Consider the following 22963-nt stretch of genomic DNA (forward strand, 5'->3'; position numbering starts at 1 on the left):
AGGCAAATATCAAGGGTGAAATCTTATAAGGAAGGAGTGACTTCTAAAATGTCAGTGCAGCAGGACAATTGCATGTTCATGTTTGAAACTCAAAACACCTGTCAGAAAAATGCAAGTAAGGACGCTGAAAACGTGTTAACTTCAGACTACTTTAGAGATATACAAGACAATCCCAATAATAATTTTCTCCAACATTGTGCACTGAATTGCTTTGTGAATAGCGCTGCGTTAGCAAAGCCAGCGTTAATACTTGACATGGTTTGCAATAGAGATAATTTTGGTAATTCTTGAATGCATTAAAACAGCTCTGATCAAGTGTATATGATAGGAAACCGTTCAGTGTCTTTCAAAATTTCAAAATAGGAGTCTCTTTTCCAGGTCCCCAGTTCTGACTCATCATCATCATCATATTAATTTATTCTGTCATTTGTACAAAACACCATTAAAGTGTACAAAAGATAAAACACAACTATTTACACAATTAAAATAGTATTAAACCATTTGGAGCATGAGTACAGATGGCATCTCAAACAGGGTAAATTAACATATACAAATTCGTCCTACATAGTCAAGCTAAAAAAGAGTATGCTATACAGTCTACCAACCGTTTAGAGTACTGGACCATGTATACAAACTTGATTTTTAAAATACATGTACAACATAGGGGGAAAAAGGATTAAAAATGACTTTGTTACTATAATAAAAACGTTTTACGGATCAACCAAAAGGAAAATAAAAAACGACTAAGAGCAAATTCTATTGGTCCTGATGTATCCGATTTTAAGATCCTGAATGCGATCTGATGCAGGCTAGCTCCCAGATTGAGACATAGTGGTCTAATCCATTTCCTGCGCAGCTGCCTGTACTTTGTACAAAAAACAAGATGTGTTCTTAAGACTCGTGAGCTTCGTGGCAAGCAGGACAAAAATCTAAAACCCGGCCAGTCGCCTCTTTCCCCGGAAATTTCAGAAGCAGGTTGCCGTATCTAAATCTAACATACAGGCTCTTGGCAAGAGGGGGTGTAATCAAATCAAGGAAAGGTTCAAACAAAAAGCTTGTTTTAACATTTAAAAAGTTAGATGTTAGATGTTAGTTAGTCAGTTCCGACTCTTTCCCCCACCCCCAAGCAGTGATTTCTGACCCCATTCCTTCGGGAATTTTTAATTTCCCCTCATAGTGTCACCAGAAGCTTTTGGCTGTTTTCAGCAGCTGGAGTTCTGGGGTGAATTTTACTGCAAATTTGCCAAGTACATTGTAATTCCCAATAGCATTGGCAACTCTGCCAATGGCCCATCAGATGAATTATGTAGCTTGTACTTGGGCTCTGTAAGACAGAGACATGATTTGCCTTGTCAAAATTATTTTAACTGTACTCTATTGCATCTACATGGGCCGCATCCTCTCCTCTCCTTGAACCTCCTGTGTACTTTCTGATCAGTTTGTATCCATCTTACACATATAGTTGTTGGATTGTATATTTGTTTTTATGTAAAATTCTGGAAGCTTGCTTATTTTTTTCCTGAAAACTGAGGTTGGACCACAGAATAATAGATAGTATGTTTCTGCAAGGCAACTTCTTCTAAAAGTTTGACTATAACTTGTTTCTAATGTGTGAGGAAAGCAAAGCATAACAACGTATATTTTTTTTAATATGACAGGGCCATGTATGTGTTTTATGCATGGATTATACTTGATAGTGAGTTTTAGTTTCAGACCAGTGATGGACAATGTGCCCACACTTGATCATGCCTGACCGGAGCACGTGCCAAAACCGGTTTTGGCAAACATTTTCAAACCAGCCACACACTACTTAAGTCCACAAATGGAAAGGAGTAGGCAACATGGTTGGGTTATGGCAGCCAACCCTGCTCTGAAAGTAGACTCCAGGCTAGTACCCTGCCAGTGAAATGGCAGGTTTACATAATTTGCATCCAGGCCCTGGACAAGCTGAGTTAAGCAACCAAAGTGCATATGCAGTGCAAGCAAATCTAAGCGGATTATGTTCTGCCCCATTAATGCACATTTTTGCAGGACAAACGGCACACATTTTCTAAGAGTGCTTGGTTGGGGAGGCACAAAATCATGATTCGGAAAGTAACACAGTGGTTACTTTACTAATAAGAATATATTTCTACCCAAACGAACGTTTTTTGGCAGAATTAGGCTAATAAAAGATTGGGACAAAAAAAAAATAACTTTCTAAAGTAGAGTACGGTTGTAAATATGAACTGCACAGTTACAAAAAGATAAGTAAAACAAAAGCAGTAACCCACTGAGCTATGAACATAAAATACTGTCAGTGATATGCATAGTACACGCTCTTTGCAACAGGCATGTTAACCCTTTGCACTACCTAAGATGAGCCAAAATTGTCATTAGACAAAACTGCAGAGTTATATTGCCACTTTTATTGTTGCCTGAAAAGTGTTGGATATGCAAGGAGATCTGCAGTGCTTTGAAACTGCAACAAAGTGGCCCCCAGTAAAAAAAAAAAGCAGCTCCCACCATTCCAGCCTCCTGGGGAAACGCCTAATGCCCGTACGGCCAGTCCAGCCTTGCGCTGCACGCATCTAAATTCTGCAATCAGAACACACTTAGGGGCACATGCATCATTCATAGATTTTGCGATTCTTAATTTGCGAAAATTACCGAATCGCAAATTAAGAATTGCAAAATGCTATGCATCATTTTTTTGGCTATTGATTTGGGATTCGGTAAAAATCGCAATTTTTACCGAATCGCAAATAAATAGCGAATTCCTAAGTGCATTTTCGCAAATCCCATTGATTCCTATGGGCCAAAAGGCCCATAGGAGTCAATGGGAAGGCATTTACAAATTCGCAATTTGTTGATGCATTCCAAGGGTGCAGGGGGGGTCCAAAGGACCCCCCCCTGCACCCCTGAAATGCATTTGAAAGTGCATGTTTCACACACACATGTCCCAAGGACATGTGTGTCTGTAACATGACAGTTTAAAAAATGCATTTTTTTGCTTTTTGACAGATTTTCGCAAATTAACACGAGGGTCAACCTCGTGTTAATTTGCACTTCCTATTTCATAATTCGCATTTTTTTTTTAAATGATGCATTGCATTTAAGGAATCGCACAAATGCGATTCCTTAAATCCATTTGCATTTTTAAGAGATGCAAAAAAATGCGAATTCTGAAAAAGTGTTTGATGCATCCCAAAAACGTATTTAGGAAGTGCAAACGGCCGAATTTACCGATTCGCACCGTTTGCACTTCCTAACTAGGTTGATGCATGTGCCCCTTACAGTGTACGCGCATCTGCACATCTCATTTTCTGCCCCATTAATGTAAATTTTCACCTACATCCTCATTATGCACTACAAACTGCAGTAGAACGTGAAGGAAATGCACACAATTCTAAGTATATAATTTTCTGCCTCATTGCTGCATATTTGTGCAGTACGTGTGGCACTTATGTGGTACGATGATGCACATTTTATTGGGTAGTCTGTGAGTACCTAATGATCTTCCTCAGTAGTGCCAAATGGCATTGCACTTCCTTGGTGCTCATTAATTACAATGGCATTTAGGGCAGTGCATACCTCAATCTCTGCCACACATACTAGTGGAAAAGGGTAATGGTTAATGAACCTTGATGCATTTCACATGTACCAAATATCCTGAAATCTGATCGCTGTCCAACAATATAAATACAGCCAAGTACACTTAGTGACCTAAATGTACTAAGTGACTGGCAAACCTCGTCTCTAGGCAAGCATTTAGAATAATGAACAATTTGAAAGTTCACCTTTTACATCTGTTTCTGTCTTTAAAATCTAAAGGGCTCCTTGAACCCTGCGGTATGAAATTTCAACAAAAACGTTTATAGGTCTCTTGAGTATTGCAGAGTTGGCTTTACAATCTAAGAAGTGTGAGGCGAAAACATTCTAAAAAGGTAGAAGCAAGTGGTTTTTGAATCATTTACTTGAAAATGGACATTGATTGGCTTCATTTTGGAAACAAGGCAGGTGCCAAGTTGATGATGTAAATGTTTTACTAGGAAACATATGCAAGCACGGCAAGGCAAACGACGTGCGCGCAGATGGTCTTTTCATCCTTATTTTCTTTGCATATGATGGTTTTCTTAGGGGAGGTCGGAGGGAGAATAGGAACCGAGTGGGTGGAGGCCATTGGTGGCTGTGGCAGGAGACTACATTAGTACATATGCTCGCTTCACATAGGCCATGCTGAATGCCTAGTTTCTCAGCAGGAAGGGCTTCTCTAGTAGTTCAAGGGTGTCTTCAAAATAGATCTCGGTTCCAAGTCGGATAGCACAGGCTATTGATGCCAAGCTCCTTATTTTACCATTGAGGCCTCGGATCTGGAGTTTGAGGAGTCACCACTGGCAAATGTTGCTTTTTGTGGCTAAGGGCTTTTGAAAATGTGGCTTACGCCAACTGTGGAGGACTTTTTGGGGGATATTCTGGACATAAGATATTGCTCTCTCAAGGTGGCTCTGTGCCGTGGAGCACGTGGAGCGTGGAACTTGCGTTGTGATAACTGCGTTGTAATGATAGCGCGGTGTAAACACTGCGTCGTAATGACATACATCCTTCTCTGAAGCGAGAGTCGTTGGAGAATATCTACTCTGAACATATCCAAACCATTTTAAGAGAGCCGGGCCTGAATGTAACAAAGGACAACTGTGAGTTCGCTATCCTTTCTACATATGATAACATTATCAATAAGTCCTTATGTTATTTGGAGTACAGCGCATATTGCATGAACTCTTTTAACAGATTGCAGATAAACTCTTGGCCCTAGATTGTGCTTTAACATTCTCAACTGTTTTATTGTTGATTATCGTTTTAATGGTTCTACATTTCCTGTGTGTAATAGACCTGTTTTTCAAAACATACTGCCCTGACTACTGATGAAAAAGTAATGTGTTTCATTACTCTGTCATGCTATAGATAAGCTTTGAACCTGCTGTCTCCTGGACTAGGCATTGACTGCTGACCTAACTAGTTGTGGACTGTGATATAATCATAGAAGTTTAGGGTAGTAGGTCCGAGGACACCACTGGTTAATAACTATGCCTGCTAAAAATGCAATATTCTTTATTTCCAAGAAATAAATTCTTACAGAAATATTGCATATCACTCAATTCATTGACATATATATTTATAGATATCATGAAATCAGCAGTACATAGCACTTAATTAAATCAACTCAACCAACACATGTCATCCACCTATAATGAATACAAAACAGTACAAAAGTGAAATTTCTTCTCACAAACATTCAGCAGGTGATCAGCAGCCCATTAGCCCACACATATTAAAACATTTGAAAGAGTAACAGATTAACCAGCAGCATGCAACTCATTTTGCCAATAGAAAGCAATTAAAGTGCAACGTGCAAAACCAAATGGTTGCAATCACAAAGTTTTTGTTCAGTTTGGCCTAACTAACAAAGCCAGATCTCCTATATCAAGACCAGTGTCCTAATCAGGGCTTCCTTCTAATAAAGTGGACATCAGCCTACCAGTTCAAGACACATCACTACCAATATGAGAGGAGTGCTAGCACAGGTCTGAGACACTAAGAGGTACAAGGCCAAGCATAAGATGTTATGATTTTGCATAGATATTGCCCAAAGGCAATGGCTACATCCCAAACTCTGAGGCCACATATCAGTTTTAGGCCCATTTCTCTCGACTGTATTTGTTTAGCACGATAGTGTTCTTCCCTGAACGTTCTGCCTCCACTTTTTGATGTATCTTTTTGTTGGCCTTAGGACTCTGAGCACTTAAACACTACTGACCAGTGCTAAGGTGCATGTGCTTTGTCCCAAAAACATGGTGACATTGGTATATATCCAGTTGGCATATATAGTTTACCTGTAAGTCCCTTGTTAAGGGGTATACTAAATATCCAGGGCCTATAATGTAAATGCTACTAGTGAGCCTGCTGAACTGATTGTGACACTCCCACAAGTAGCCTTTGAAACCTGTCTCAGGCTTGCCATTCCAATGCCTATATGTGCAGTTTTGCAAGTCTTAAACTCCCCTTTTATTACACATACGTCACCCCTAAGGTAGGGTGCTGTAACTAAAAACTAGGACATGTACTTTCAAGTTTTACATGTTCCTGGTAGTGAATCACAGCTAAATGTGTTTTTAGTTCACCTTCACAGCACTTGTGTCTGTCTTGTAAAATCTATTGTATTTAATATACTTAAAAGGGGCTTACATCCCGCCCTTCCTTTTTATATTGTTCCTGTGCTTGAAACTTATTTTTCCTCTGTTTCTATTGGTTGTTGGATACCATTTCCTGTTGTTCTTTGTGTGCTCTTCCTATCAGTGTCCCAATGCACAAGTACCCCTATTCCTCTGCATTGTTTGAACTTCTTTTTTATCTTATCTTATTTGTGAGCAAGAGTGTCAGCACCCCTCCTAGTTCACTTTTCAGCAAGCAGTTCCTCTCTTTCAAACCACCCTCTTCCCCCTCTCCCTGGTGTCATCAGACTCCCACCTCACAGTTGTTTCATCCACACCCCCACCCTTCCTTCCTCCCGTTCAGAAATACAATTTGCTTCCGATTAATTCAATCAGAACCTCTACACATGCTCTACCAATGCTGCCTCAATATATGCATACAATTCTCTGAAAACGTTATGAAGCGCTCAATCATCTGTAACATAGCACTATGCAGGCCTGAACTGGCCGTAGCGGGCACCGGGCAATCCCCCGGTGCGCCGCAAGGGTGTGGGCCGGTTTTGAGCCCCTGGGGGCCGTTTTGTTACAGGGCCGATTTTGCAGCATAGCTGCAAAATCGTCCCTGCAACAAAATCGGCCGAAAACCGGCACTAGCAAAGCGCTCGGCGGCCCCCCCAAGCCCGAGGGGAGGGGGCTGGCCGAGCACTTTGCCAGGGCCGGTTTTGGTTCCCAGTCCGGCCCTGGCACTATGTGCATGCTATGGAAGACCTTTGAGGGGAACTACAGTTAATCACCTCTGCACTGCCTCTGTTCACGCAGACACTCTTCACGCTGTTCCTAGCTGGAGGTAATTGACCCTCTGTAGTGCAAAGTAAGCCTGGTGCACACCGGAATGCTCACTGTTATTTCACCACCCTGCCTTCCTCATGATCAGAAATACAATTTGCTTGTGATTTATTCAATTAGCACTATTTCCACATGCTCTAACTATGCTTCCTCGATATTTTCAAACAATTCTTCAAAAAGTTTATGTAGAGCTCTGACATATGTAAAAAGGCACTATGTGAATGCAATGGTAGACATCTGCAGGTAACTACAGCCCCTCACCTGTGTGCTGCTTCTGTTCATGCAGACAAGATTTACGCTGTTCCTAGCTTGGCGTAATCAAGCTTCTGCAGTACAAAGTGAGCCCGTGTACGCTGGAATGCTCGCCTGCTGTTTCACCCAAACACCCATCCCGCCTTCCTCCCAATCAGAAATACAATTTGCTTGTAATTTATTCAATCTGCACTATTTCTGCATGCTCTACAAATGCCGCCTCGATATATGCATACAAATCTCCCAAAAGGTTATCTACATCTGCTACAAGGCTCTATGTGCATGCTATGGAAGACATCTGTGGGTAACTATAGCCCCTCAACTGTGCGCTGCCTCTGTTCATGCAGATGCTCTTTAAACTGTTCCTAACTGGGCGCAATCAAGCCTCTGTGGTGAAAAGTGAGCCCAGTGCACACCGAATGCAGAGATTCACATATGGGTCTTCCAAAGTAAACACCACAGGAGCAATTGTATGTGCTCTAATCTCGAGTCTGACGCTGTGTTTCCAAGCTAAAGATCAGTGATTCTCTTTGCTTATGGCCAGGGCCGGACTGGCTACCGGGCAGTTGTGTGTGCTGCCGAGCAGGGAGATGATTTCGTTGATGGGGACCTGTGTGTGCAAAACGAAATTCGTTTTGCTTTTTTTATTTCAAAGCACACGCAGGTCTCCATCAACGAAATAAGCTCACACCAAGGAGAAATCATCCCCCTGCTCGGCAGCACACACAACTGCCCGGTAGCCAGACCGGCCCTGCTTATGGCTAAACTAGCAGAACATTATTGAACAAAGTGAAAGTGTAATATTGACTATTGTTCTGGAAAATGCATTTCTTATAGTCCTTAATCCACTTGTCCCCAAGTAAAAAATCAGCAACCGACAGCAGAAAAGAGTGAAAACTATAGCTTTCTCAAACAAACTAATGCTGCTGCAGTAGGCAAATGGATAATTCTGCACTTCTTATTAAAATCAATAAATCCTTTTTCCTTCATAGACTGGTGATATAATTTTTTGGTATTTTAATGTGAAGCTCTACAAACTTGTTTTCTTGGTTCCATCTTTTTGAACTGTGCATGTATTGCATCTCTAAATTTATGAAATGTGTGTGTCAAACAGAGTGCAATTAACAATTTATAAAAAGCACTAAGAAAATAATTGTTAAATATATGTGAACTACAACATAGACTCTTTAGCATCTTTTACAAATAAAATAAATTTAAATGAGAGCTCGGAAGATATAAGAAAGAATTTTAAACAATCATAATTGTATATGGTTTATCTCCCAGAGTGTATTGTTTGAATGGTGGGTACTTATTTTGCTGACATTACACACTCTTATACTTCATTCATTTGCAATTCATGATATATAAATGGCATACGATCGTGACCATTGAGTTTACAACTCCGTGACTTAAGAGGGGGTGATTCCCAAATATGTTTTCTACACCCCTTCAATTTTTACCAGTCAAAATTCAGTTTCTGTGTGGATTTCTATCCTTGTATGCATTTGAGAGAGGAATAGAAACACAGTAATTCATAAATTGACAAGGAGAATAAAAACTCACAACTGTGATTCCATAAGTTTACCCAGCTACCAATGCTTTTTATACTGGCCATTAAAATATTTTTAAAAAATTAAGTTTTCGTAAATATTAAACAAATGATACCTACCGTAGTTGACTTCAATTGCAAAAAAAACCAAAATGTAATGCAAATGTATATTTGGAGCACAGGAATGAAGAACGGTCAATGATATTCTAAAGCAATTATTTTTAGAGTATGGTGAGAATTAGGTCTACACTATTGTACCAGTGTACTTCCTACAAAAAAGGAAAAATCTCACCCTCCTTCGAGTTGCTTATTTGTTGTGTCCATGATGGCACTTAAAACATAAAAGTTTCTTCTGCACTCCGGACAAATCCTTCATGACTTAAAGAACTATTTCATTAATACTGCATATGATTTGAGTGCTTTTCGGCTGTATTTTTTTGGTTTGTCTGATGCTTTCAAATTAATCTCCTTGTGTCAGCACTTATTTCAAGTGTGCTTGTGAGCTGCATGATTTAGTTTTTCTACAATGCCTTTTTACTTGTTGTCTTGTAGTATCTACGGTGCCCCTTTTCACCCCCTAAACCCTAACCGTATTCCTATTTGGAGTATGTTGAGTACTGCATTTCATTTTAGTTCAATCATCTGCCCTTCAACTAATATTCCTCTGTATATTACCACTAGTTACTGCACAATGTATTGCCCTTCTCATTAAACAAGTACTAACACTTTTACGCAGTTTCAGTAACTTATATTGCACAACCACATACCAACCCAAAACTTACAACAACAACTATTAATCACCTGGGCAAAACCTACTGCATTTACCAATGCTTATTCACTACTGTGAGGCCTACTCCTCTCATAGGCTATCATTGGGAATTCCTTTCCATACTTTTAAGATGTAATTTCTGATTAGAACATAATAGCTAAATCATGTTTCATATCTTTGAAATGATTAGAATAAATCCTCTTTAGTGGTAAAGTTGGATTTGACATTATTTTCTTAGAAATGCCACTTTTAGAAAGTGAACATTTCTCTGCTGAAAACTTTGCTCTATGTGCCTGCAGCCTGTCTCCAGTGAACGTCTGGGCTGGGTGAGAGCTAAACTTTGTGCATTTCCTTTAGACAGCCTCAAACACAAGAAGGTTTAGGTTCATCTGCATTCTGAGAATTCATCTGCATTCTGATGAGTCTTCCTGAGCAGGAAGGAATTAGAGGGGCTGACACTTTCACTTCAATAGGTAGTGTCCTGTTCATACACAAAATACTGATTCACCCCCCAAAGTTAGCCTTGAAGACAAGTCTGGTATGGAAGGGATCTTTCTGCACCTCCGAGAACTCCTTTGAAACCACCCACTACATACATCAAAGGCACTTTTGGGTTTAAATACTGGGGCTCTGACCCTACCAAATCATTGCATTACTGGACTTGGGAAGAACTCTGCTGGAACAAAGACTGCTGTGCTGTAAGGATTGTCACTTTGCCTTGACTGACTGTTCTGAGGAACTGCTTCTCTGCTTTGCTAAGCTGCTTTGCTTGCTGCTGATATCTGCCCTGCTGAGGACAAAGACTGGACCTATCTCACTTGAACCCAGAGTGACACCAGAGCTTGCTGGCTTTCCTCCTGTTTTCTGAAGTATGAGGGACACAAGAGACTTCCTGCAATCCTGCTGGTGCTGCTGGACTCTGCCATCTGTGAGTGCTACCCTTGCCTGAGGAGCCCCTTCCAGTCCTGGATCTCAGAAGTAGGTTCTCAGCTGATTTTTGCAAAAACCAACACATTGCCTCGACTGAGTGAGAAATTCTGCGCATGACCCTTCAACATCGATTCAGTGGCGGCTCAAGGACATCAGTTCCACAGCATGTGCGGCTTGATGACGACACTCTGCGTGGCTCGACGGAGATTGATGATGATGCGGGACCCCTTTGCGCCTTTTTTTCCCAAAGTATATAATCTAAGTGCTCCCACTTATTCATCGGCTGAAGCACACCCAGTTCCACAGCAAGAAGGGAAGAATCCTGTGATGTAGCATGCCACCAAGGGAAACCCTGGTGGGTGAGGGTTATTTTAAAAAAACTTTCAGTTTTCTACTTAATATAACGAGTGGAAATATAGTCAATTAAACAGACAGACTCTCTTTGGTATTACAGAATGTATAGCATGCTGAGTCCTCTGTTTTTTCTGACCTCTATCTTCCCCTTCTTTTGATTGTTATTTTCACTTCACTTGGTATGTTGGTGAATCAACGACCTTGGTTCTAAACCCCAGCCCAAGCATTTGAAGCAGCAATTGCGCTGAGGAATTCAACAATGCGAATGAGAGTATAAATGCCTTAGAGAGTTGGCAGAGCTTAGAAACAGTTCCCATTGACACCGGACTCCCAAAAAAATAGTTTTCTTTCTCATGATAAATCCACCAGCAAAGGTTTGTACTCAAATTCCAATAAAAATGTAATACCTTGTGTTAAGCTAATTATATAATCCAGATTTTTTAAACTGACTTTAACACTTGAATTACTACACTCACCAATGCTATAGCTGTACCTTTTTGGTCCGAGATGCGTTCCTTATATGTGGTCGTTTGTTGATTTTAGCCTTCGATTTTGTAAATTGTTTGCTGTTGTGGTCTATAATGCTGAGCATGGGAATGCAAGAAAACTTTATTTTCTCGAATGCAGCTAAAGGTACTTAGACTTACATTTGACAATTTGCAACTTAATAAGATTCATACTATTCAGAAATTCCTAAGGGATGTGTTTTTGGGCCCTAATTGTTTAAAATATTCCGCATTGACTTTTGACTTGTGTTCGATTGAACTTCTCTTTACCCTCCACTTTCATCTGAATGCTGTATCACATGTATTATTCGCTAAACCTTTTCATGCATTAAAATAAATAATTCCTGAGAGACTTACAGGCAAAATGTGAATTTTGCTTAAGCAGTCATCTCCATGAAAATTATAAGGATATACTGCCTTTTATTCCAAAGGCAAGTAAGATAACAGCTAAATGTATTGTCCATAAACCTTCTAAAGTAATCCAATGAATGATGCTAATGCAGCACCCGCAGCTGCAGAAAACATCCAGCACTCATCCAGTTCCACAGTGTCCTTAAAAGTAATTTTGGTTCAAATAAAAGCCCCAATTTGCTATGATTTTGCACTGGGGTGGTCACTTTTGTGGTGCAGCCCCAGCGCAAAATCCTTTATGGCAATTACAAAGCAACGAAAAGCCATTTTGCACGGCTTTGTGTGGTTTAGTAAATACAAAATAATGCAACACCTTGCGTTACTTTGCATTGGGTAGGCAATACATGGGTAGAGCATGGTTCTTCCCATGCATCCGCTCCTGCATTTTGACTCTAACCCAGGTTTATAATGTCTTGTAAGCCTGGGTTTGCACCGAATGGTGTGCCTATCTGACAGAGACGTAACGAGCGGAAATATTTGTATATCTCTTTGTTGCTTCCTCTTTCCTTGTGTGCTGCATTCTGCAGCAGAATAGAACGACGAATATGATATGACTCTTTGGATTGCTTTTGTGCAGGAAGGTATCCTTTCCTGCACAAAAACAATCCTGCTGGTAATGCAGGCACCCTTACACTATGGTTGACACTATGGCACACACAGTGCACCAACACAAGGAGAAAGCAGAAAAGCTCCATATTTTTGTAAATATAGAGGATTTCTGTTCTCCCTTTCACCCAAAACTTACAGCAAGTCCCCTTGACTCACCACTTTGTGTGAAATATTTAAAGTTAAGTAAATATGCCTGCTGGTATCCAACAGTGAAAATTACTCAAACAGTATAAGAAACCTAGAAATTATGCGACATACGAAAAATCAAATAATCAGGATTGACACAAGATAATGCCTGTGTTATATTTAAAAAAATGTGCTTTCCTAATCGACATTGCACTGTTCTATGCTGAAATGATTTATGCACAATGAGAAAAAAAGATGTCCTCGCTAGAATTTGCAGAGCAAAGTTGTGTCACTTGAAAAAAAACATAAAAGTCATTAATGTTTCCAAAATAACATTATTACTGCATTCTTTGTGATTTTACCAATGTGGTATGTACACAATTGGTAACGGCATAGCAATTCTTAAACACAACTATGCCTGCCACGATTGAAACCTACTGCAGGAAATCTCAGCTTGATTTCCTGACTGCTTTTGCCTGCAGGCGAGTCCTAATTTGACTTTAAGAACTGGAGCTAACAGCACAAATGAACTGGGAGGGGAAGCCCCAGAGAATCACCTGCAAGTTCAAGAGAATGATTTTCACGGATGAAAAAGCAGAGGAAGTGGGTGGAGAGTCTTAGTCTGCTTCTCATCGCGGTGTCAGAACTTAGTTGCCAAGGAAAAAGAAAGACAGAGACAGCACAACAAAGGTAAAAAAAAACATAAAGCCAGTCTAAAACACAAACGCAATGCACCACTGTTCAAAGAGCGCAATTCTAGACAAACTGACGAGCAAACGATGACGCACTTACCTTTTCACCTTTGCCGCCTTTAAGACCACGGACCCCATCGGCGCCCTGCAACCAGACAGATGGCAATGTTTGTAATTGTAAGATACGAGAGTGATTAATTCTGCCTGAAGAGTGTTTGATACTCACCTTCACCCCGCGAGGGCCAGGATATCCGATCGGACCTTGCGGACCTGAAGGCCCCTACGAATAAAACAGAAACCACACACCATAAGGTAAATTCACCATTCCTGTCAGACTCAGGCAAGCTTTATTTCATTTTCATTTTGCTGACATCTCTTGCGGGCATAAGCGTTATAGCATAGAAAAACTGACCGACAATGGTTACGCATTGTCCTTGGAGCAATGCCAACAGAGCAAAATAGCTGCTGCAACTTAAAGATACCCAGGGAAATGAATGCCTACGTGCAATCGTCATCCAAAATCTGAGCCACAGAAAACGACTCCTAAAGAACCAACATAAGAATAAAAACTCATTGCGGTGGGACAACTCAGCAGTTTTTTTAGAAAACCTAGACAGTGCAAGTGATTACACAGTGGCGCGGTTCCATGACATTTGAACTGTTTTTGGATAGAACTATGATGGAATGCCTCTATGAAAGGATGTTTCAAAATAGAATGTCTATTTGAAGCTAAAAAGATCAGTGATGTTCTTTCTGCACAACTGTGATACTATTCTTTCAAGATTATAGGCGCAACATAAAATTGCCATGAAGGAATATAACATAGTTGGAACTACTAGTCGACAGGACAGAAGGATAGTATTTTTCAAGGTTTTGTTTGAAACCGAATAAAAGATTATTAAAATGGATAGTGATGCGTTCTCTGAAGGGGCCATCAAATCCCCCAGTGCCACTATTCAATGTAAAACAGAAAAAATGTATCTTTGAGGAAAGGTATATGTTAGTCTAACACAGCCTTATTAAACGGTTGGTTTACCCTTTCGAGGAGAAAATTGATATATAGAACTTGCTATTCAGCTCCAAAATTATTGTTTATATGTAAACTACAAGTTCGTGTTACCCATTCTAAGTCTCAAATTTCAACTATAAAAAATAGTTTCTAATAGGAATAAGTGCTTCTGTCTGGGTTTATGAAGCACCAATATGGGCCATTAGGTAGTTCCCTCCTGAAATGACGCTCCATGCTGGTCTATATTAATTTACCTAGAGGCACCCGTGAGGCCTTATCGAATATCTACAGTGATGCATAGATCAGAAAACTGCATGGCCTATTCAAACCTTTCCTGCTAAAGAGGATGCATGATATCTATCTATCTATCTATCTATCTATCTATCTATCTATCTATCTATCTATCTATCTATCTATCTATCTATCTATCTATCTATCTATCTATCTATCTATCTATCTATCTATCTACCTATCTATCTATCTATCTATCTATCTATCTATCTATCTATATATATATATATATATATATATATATATATAGATAGATAGATAGATAGATAGATAGATAGATAGATAGATAGATAGATAGATAGATAGATAGATAGATAGATAGATAGATATTAATTTATATAATTTTACTAAAAAAACTGAGGTTAAAGTAGTTGGGTGAGAAAAACGATCTGTTTTTGTTAATAAAAATACTTCAAAATTCACTGACAAAAAAAGGTTAAAGTAACATTATAGTTAGGTGAATATGTCTGTTAAAACATTAACGTTTTGAAGTAAAAAAAATGCAGAAATTCACCCGTTATAATCAGCAGAGCTTCATTACTCATGACATGTTCTATGACATAATTTATGACATCACTGATGACACCTCAAAAACCTCTGTTTTTTTCAGTGAATGTCTAGGGTTTTTTAACACAAAAAAATATTTTATTACCATAAGTAAAGCGAACCCCTGCTGCACACATCCTTCGGCCATGAATAGCAGGTGTCTTGGTCGCAGGGCCTTATGTTTTTCAAAGGAGAGCAATCCACTCAACGCTCATGTGCCCACTCAGAGTACCACCCAGACACTGGCACACCCACTCACAGACCCACTGACAGTAACACACCCACTCACACACCCATCCACTCATGCGCCCACTCACAGACCCAAACACAGAGACCCAGGCACCCACTCACAGACCCACTGACAGTAACACACCCACTCACACACCCATCCACTCATGCGCCCACTCACAGACCCAAATACAGAGACCCATGCACCCACTCACAGACCCGTTCAGACACTCATGCACCAACTCACAGACTCATACAGTTACTGATTCACCCATTCACAGAACCACTTACACACTCTCAGACCCACACAGACACTCAGAGACCCACTCAAAGACGCATACAAACACTCACATACACACTCTCAAAGGTTACATGTTACAGTTAGGTAATAAAAAAAGTCTTTGAAATTCGCTGAAAAAACACAGGCTTATTGGACGTTATAGGTATAAACAAAAGAGCCTGTGCCGGACACTGTGCTGTATACTTTCACCCTTAATTGATAAAAAAGACATAATGGTTCATTTGTACATTGATTAATGATGCTATTTAGAAAGTTAACATGGGAGGTTACATGTATATGCAATTTATAATGTATTTAATTTAATGTGTGCATTTATCCAGTATAATATGCCTTTAACCATCATGTACAAGGGTGAAAATATACACTACAGCGCCGGCGCTGAAAAAGCCACTAGTCACACCTTGGGTCACCATCTGTTTGTTTTGTAGATTGAAATAAAGCAAACTATTTGATTCAGCTGGTCTGGAGTAGCTCGATTTTGCCATTACTAGTGGTGAAAAGATTTTGTCTGGACTATATATAACATGAGAGACCAATGTACATTTAGGAGAACCATATCTATGTCATATTTTTAGTTATCCACTCAAACAGCATAATGAATCTCAACTAATTTACATGTTTATGCTGAATAGCTGCCATGGATTTGGCCCTACTAAACCTATATTGGACGCCACTAACATAAATGAACTTCATATATGTGACTTCTCAAGTGCCATATTGATATATATCATAGCTTTTACGCACATGAGGCATTGGTTCAGTTCAATTTTGCTTACTGTGTGTGGTACTTACATTAAGTGCCATAAAAAATGCTTAACCGAGGCCTCTCTGAGGACATGTTATCTCATGTACATGCGTATGAACGTGGATGGTTAGTGGATTTCCCTTGGAGTATATAAACAAGCCAATTAAACTTCAAAGAGCGTTTTCTGCATTTTGAAATTGTTAACTTTAATTATGCGTGCACAATTTAATGACTGGAAAGAAATTGTTTGCCATAGAATTCAGTTTGTCAAGTGTATCCAACGCATCACATGTACCTGCTGGATGCGTTCCATGACACCCTCATCCGTAATAAGCAACTCAAGAAGGGCAGCTAGCAGGAACCGTGAAATCGCTAATCTATATAAGTGTCAGTCTATCTTTTTGACTCACTATATATTCAAACAAGCTGCATTAATGCTTCAAAAAAAATTCTTTACTCTTTTTCAAACCTTGAATCAACAACTACAATGGTCAGGCTTATATATTCTTTGAATAAATGGGATATGTAATATTAGAACTTGAAATGTTGAGAGCTCCATTGTTGCAGGACACAGAGGAGCCTTTTCCCTACCTCCTCCCTAGGTCAGAGTCACTTGAGCTTCAGAAGGAGGGAGGGGCAATGCTGCTCATCTCCTGGGTCTCCCTAGATTGGCTGAACTGCAAAAATTCAATTCAGTCAAGTCGGTGAGAACAAGGGGCTGACTTCAGTGCCTTTTCACAGCTCTTGCTGTGAATGTTCAAAAGCTAAAAGCTGTGGCCCTGCACTGGCTGTCAGCTATAGAATATTCACAGCAAGAGCTGTGAACATAGGCCTCACGAAGCCTGAGGGGATTTTAACCCGCTCTGGCTCCATGAGGCCTTTGTTCTACTAATTTAAACATTCTGCCCTGATGAGGTGGAATGTTCTAATAGTTTTATAGCCGACCCTAGTTGGGCTACACCGGCCATTAAAGGACCTCCCCCTTGTTAAAAACACAAGTTTTTTGGCTCAGGCCTTTAACAGTGGAGCGGACCTTTAAAGGCTGGTAGAGCCCTCTACAGTGGGCCATAAATCTATTTTAGAACTTTGGAATTTTGAAAGCTCTATTGAAGATAACAGAGTAGCTCATGGCTAATAATCACTGGTACAGGCCTTCTGTTCTAACATTCCAATGTTTGTCTATGTGTCTCTCCTTTATAATATGGAACAGTCTACCCTCACTGGATGAAATGTTCTAATAGCCTAATAGACCTTCTGCCTTGATTGATACTGGCTGGTAATGGTCCTCTCTCTTGTTGCAGGACCTCCCCTGATACTTGGACCTATAACTTGCATTCAGGGACTCTAACAAGTGGTATATCCCTTCACAACGAGCTAAAAGGTTATAATGTTGAGTTCAAACTGTTCAAAATGTGCCATAGCGCATATGAATTACTCAGTTTTAGTATCAACATATATTAGGAATTCCACCGTATGTGCATGATTGAAGCTAACTGGTCTTAAGCTCACCTGGGCACCTTTGTCGCCAGACGGTCCTTCTTTTCCAGGATGACCCTAAGCCAAGAAACACATTAAAACATGAGATTATTGTGCGATAATTACCAGAAGAATACATGCTTATAGTGTGACATTTGATCCACGGCAAAAAAACTTTTCTTGTGCACTGTATGGAAAGTCATGCTCTGCAGTCTAAGCACGTCCTGGAGAAGCATGCGAATTGGCAAAGTTTGCAATTACAAGACAAGATAGAAATTAAAAAATAACCAAGCAACTAAACTGACACAAAAAAATACCTGGAGGCAAAAGCAGAAATATTGGTTCGGAGGTGCAATGAAAACACACTATTTTGGTATATATTTTATAAAGCATTTATAAAGAGAGAAAGAAAGTAGTAACACAGTTTCTTAATGTATTCTGCGTCATACTCATTACCACTTTCATTCCTTCAACAATCAGCCGAGAAAGCATGGTTGCAAAGAATGTTAGAGTTTCTTGAGGCATTGGAGCTCTCAAACGAGAGATTATTTAAAACAACTGTATGTATCTGCATGCCCAACAAGTGTGCTCCAGATCTTTGGACTTAATGTTGACAATGCGAAGATGCCATCTCGAAATATCACTGTTAAATATAAACCCCCCACCAAGGGGTTTAAATGCCTAGACCACCTGTTCAACATCTTTTGAAATAATTGTCTCTCAGACAACCTTACTTGCTAAACACCAACTCATAATCTTAGATCAAATAACCATAACCTTCAGTTTGGATCATCTTGTCATAACCTAGCCAATCCCAAACTAATCTTCCGTGCCTCTAAGTTCCAGCCCTTCTTGCAGCTAGTAATTGTTCACTGCAACTCCCCACCACCAAGCATGAGGGCTACTGCCTCTCTTAAAAAGTCCAATACTATAATAAAAAATTATCTATGGCAACTTGAAAGAGTGGAATGAACTCTTCACCACTACTCACAATTCTTGTAGAAAGGAAATGCTTCTGTTTAAATCTGTGTCTAAGTGAATGCCTTTCTATTGCACTGGCTCCAAAAGCCAGTAACGCTGTTTGTTTATTCCATGACAAGATAAACTCAATGAGTATTTCACAGTGTACCAAGTGCCCCTGTTTTAATCAAATTCTGATGATTCCTTTCATGCCAACCTTAATTACAGTAGAACATGTAACTGAAGCCACACATTTGTAATTTTGGTACACAGGGGCGTAGTTTCAAGGGGGGTGTTTTGGGTGTTGCTCCACCCTAATAAATATATTCTATGGTAAATAGTTGGGTACAGGTGCCTTAAGGCCGGTATGGTGAGGAGTTTGTAGATTTCACTTGGAATTTTTAATACACGCAGACAAAAACACACACACTCAAACAAACTCTCTTGTCTCTGTTTCAAAGGTCTTAAAAATTGTTATTTTGCAAAATATTGAGTTATCAGAACCCTCACAATCCGGACTCCTATTCTTTCCTACTACTCCTTCCCTCCTGTCCTGCTTCTCGTATTATGTATTTCATCTAGAGTGATTGTTGAGAAATCTGAAGCTCACCCCCCCAATCTTACTGACCAAGCCACGCCCCTGTCAAGGGAAACAACAACAATCAACAACAATCAATGCCCGCTTTGAATACTCAAACCAGACTGGACAAATTCTGTACTGGTTTCTTTACTGCTCGACTGTACACACGTTTAGTGCCTCGTTGTTCGTGGTAATTATTGAAATACGTTTGAAGTATAAATCATGACCAACGTATGTACAAGGTTAATAAAATGAAATTAAAGAGTCTAAAAAGGAGCAAGCTGAAAATCTAATTCTATTTAACTGATAATGTCTGAGAAACCGACACTTAAAAGCTGCATTGCCTTTGAGAAGTAGTACCTAGCAGAAAGGAAGACATATCAGATTTCATTTGTACATCAAAACTCTTCATTTAAGGGTGTTTGTGAACTATGTTACAGTCCCTCAGCGCCTGGCATAAACAAAATCCTCTTCTGCTGAATTTTAAACATGGTCCTTTTTACCACCTGGATGGGTTGGTATGCCTGATGTTATGCGATGGTCAATATCTGCTAAATAAGGCCCATTAAGACATTTCCTAAATGCTTTGCATTTGAATGAATCCATCAAGTGCTGAATTTAATGTTTGGAAAATATACAATCAGACTGGGAGGTGCAGTGACCCTGGAGGGTTGGCAGCTAACTTCTCTCTCCACCCCGTAGATGGCACCCAATAAGCACAACAGGTGTGTAGAGGTCAAACCGGGCGCTGCAAACACCACAAAAGTCTTGGTGTCTACAATGTAAAGGAAAGAGAATGGTGGGTGGGCACGTGGGATACTCGCATGCTGGCAGGGGGGGGGGGGGGTTGGACCTAATAAGTGAGTGCTTTAATGCATTAGCAATTACGACACAACAGTAGATTTTGGATGCTAACAAATGTACCAGGCAAATCAATTCACATAAACCTTTTTGGAAAAAAGAATGCATATTGGCACACTCCCATCGATACATAATGCCCTCCTGATAAGTTATCAGATATGCTCTTGATCATGGTCATTGAGGATTGGTTCATTAATATATTTACTGGCTGCTGACCCAGAATGTACTTGCCATCTAAGTTGTCATTTCAAATTGTGAACATGTGAAGCTACTTACAGGTGGTCCATCAGATCCGGCAAGTCCAGGAAGTCCAGATTTTCCGTTTGGACCCTGAAAATACATAATAATATTGAAAAACATTTAGAAATGGCTTTGTGTTGTTAATTATTAATCCAATAAAAAGTAAGATAATACAGCTACCCCCAGGTCATGTTCTTTCATCCCTAATAGCGATACTAATTCAAGAGACGGAAGTGACAGATGACATGTCCTCTGAAAATAAACATAAAAGCACTGTATGCATTATAAATGTGAAATTACATAATATTACAAGGATTTCCTATAGACCTGAGTTGGAGAAGAATACTGTAGTTCCAGAAGGGGAATGCCAGACTACACTACAGTATTTAGTGGTCACGTTATTTGCAGCTGCCCAGTCTTTACATGTATTATTGCAGATAGGGAAGGATATGTAAAATGGAATCTTTACAGCAAATAAAATCTAATTTGATGATCTGCTATAATTGATTCTAGTTGGCGTGATTTCATATTTCATCTTATCTCGTGTTTCTACTACTGACAGCTCTCTTCACTCTCCAAACCTTCAATTTGGCCAACTTTATCTTCTTTTTCCCTCTCTCATTGTATGTTTTCTAACTTTAACCTTATGGTCTTTCTTCCTACTCTTAAGTTAGTACATCAACCTGCCCATGTTTATACCATCCACATTCTCCTACCTGTGGTCCTCAAATCCCATTGTATCTCTGATTTATTTTTCCTTGTACATATAGCCAATATTTTCTCCAGCTCTTTCCCTTTTTGATCCACCTACTCACTCCATGAAGCATTTTAGAATACCATAAATCCTTCTTTCTACATCTTACCATGTCTACTGGACTACATTTCTAAATTTTACTTTACAGTAATGTGTCAGCAATCCTGCTTTCCAATAGCCTTCCTGGTTCCATCCCTTGCTGCTGCTATCCACCCTATCTCTTAACTTTACAGTCAGAACATCTTAAGTGACTGGTTCATTTCCAGATGTTATCGCTCATTACACTTTCCACTCAAGTCTGATTTTCATTGTGCTCACTTCAAAGTGACTATGTTTCAATGTTCATAAAACACATAGAGATTTGTTATTCTCTGCAAATATTATTCATTTTAATTATGCCTTCAACCTCATTCTACTTATCAGCATTGCTGATCCCCAAATCCACATTGAAGTTCTATAATTACTCTGTCCTTAAGAAAAGGTTTTTGTTCATACTCCTAACATTTATTCATATTATTCATATACTTGTTTTGCTCATTGTGTCTGCTTTTCCACTGGAGCTCATGATCTCTGTTTTATCATTGATCAATGCCTCATATATCCTACGCAAATTTCTTCTCTAACCTACATATCTCAGATGCAATGCTATGAACTTTAAAATCTTTCCATTCTTCAATGTATAAGCCAGCAAATTCTTCATTCACATTGTTCATTACCTCCTTACTTGTGTTTTTACCATTATCCATCAAATTCTTTATTCACTTTGTTCATTATCTCTTTACTTGTCTATTGACCACTAGTCGACTAAAGAGCACCAACTACCACGAAACTGACCTTGGGTTGCTTGTGTTCCAGGTCAGAGATGACCTGGCTTGGCAGGTCAAGCTGGACTGTTCTATTAAAGGAGGACCAAGACTGATTTGCATAAAGGTGGGTCTAAACTGAAGTGGCATTGTGGGCAAAAAATAAAAAATGCTGAACTACTATGCTTTTGTGATTTTCTAATTAAATCGAATAAAGCTATTTTTGAATTTGAATTTGAAAATTAAAGTAGGGAAAAATGAACGATGAATAGAAAATATGGATATATGGATGGATGAATAACTGGAAGTGGAAGTGTAAGGACAGAACAATTGACGGAAGACAGTAATGATGAAAGATGAATAGACAGAATGATAATGGAATGGCAAAAGGATATATGGATGGAAACATGAAAAGATTGATCGATGCATGGATGCATGAATGTCTTGAAGAATGGAGAGATAGTTGGATGGAAGGTGGGATGAAGGGAGCTTATCTAGACTGGGCACGACTTACTTGCTTTGATGACCTGATGGCACTTGAGGTAATGATCATGGTATTTCAAATGTCTGGTTTCTTCATTGTCTGGGGTGATAAACACTAAGAATACGTTGTTCTCTCCTGCACTAAGGCTACTGAATAGAGATTTAGGGTACATGGCAAATGGTTGACACAGTAAGGGACGACAGAGGAGCATGTGGCATATAGAGGGATCCAACGTGAAATCAGTAAAGACGTAATGTAAGATTGGACGCATTACTCTTCTGCTAAAGTGGATTTGGCAGTAATACTGCTAGTTTGTTAAAATTCTTTAAAAATCTTATAGGACCTTTTTATAGTCCTGCTGCATTTCAATTGTGTGAGAAAAGGCCAACAAAACACGTACATGCTTTAGTCAGATAACTTCGTTCTTTATGGACTAAAAATCAACTCAGC

At 39.5% G+C, this 22963-nt stretch overlaps 1 protein-coding gene across 3 annotated transcripts in view; it reads right to left on the reverse strand.

Annotated features, from left to right (window-relative positions):
• The window catches only part of COL11A1 (collagen type XI alpha 1 chain), a 393245-nt gene that overhangs the window by 164415 nt on the left and 205867 nt on the right, over positions 1-22963 (reverse strand). For all 3 annotated transcript variants that reach the window (XM_078644690.1, XM_078644705.1, XM_078644698.1), the window contains 4 exons: positions 20509-20562; positions 17865-17909; positions 13462-13515; positions 13336-13380 (listed from right to left, as the gene is read on the reverse strand). In XM_078644690.1, coding sequence (XP_078500816.1) covers positions 13336-13380; positions 13462-13515; positions 17865-17909; positions 20509-20562 — 198 coding nt within the window. The remainder of the gene's footprint in view (positions 1-13335; positions 13381-13461; positions 13516-17864; positions 17910-20508; positions 20563-22963) is intronic.

This window comes from Lissotriton helveticus, chromosome 1_1 (genome assembly GCF_964261635.1).
Source record: "Lissotriton helveticus chromosome 1_1, aLisHel1.1, whole genome shotgun sequence".
In the NCBI taxonomy this organism is placed as follows: Eukaryota; Metazoa; Chordata; class Amphibia; order Caudata; family Salamandridae; genus Lissotriton; species Lissotriton helveticus.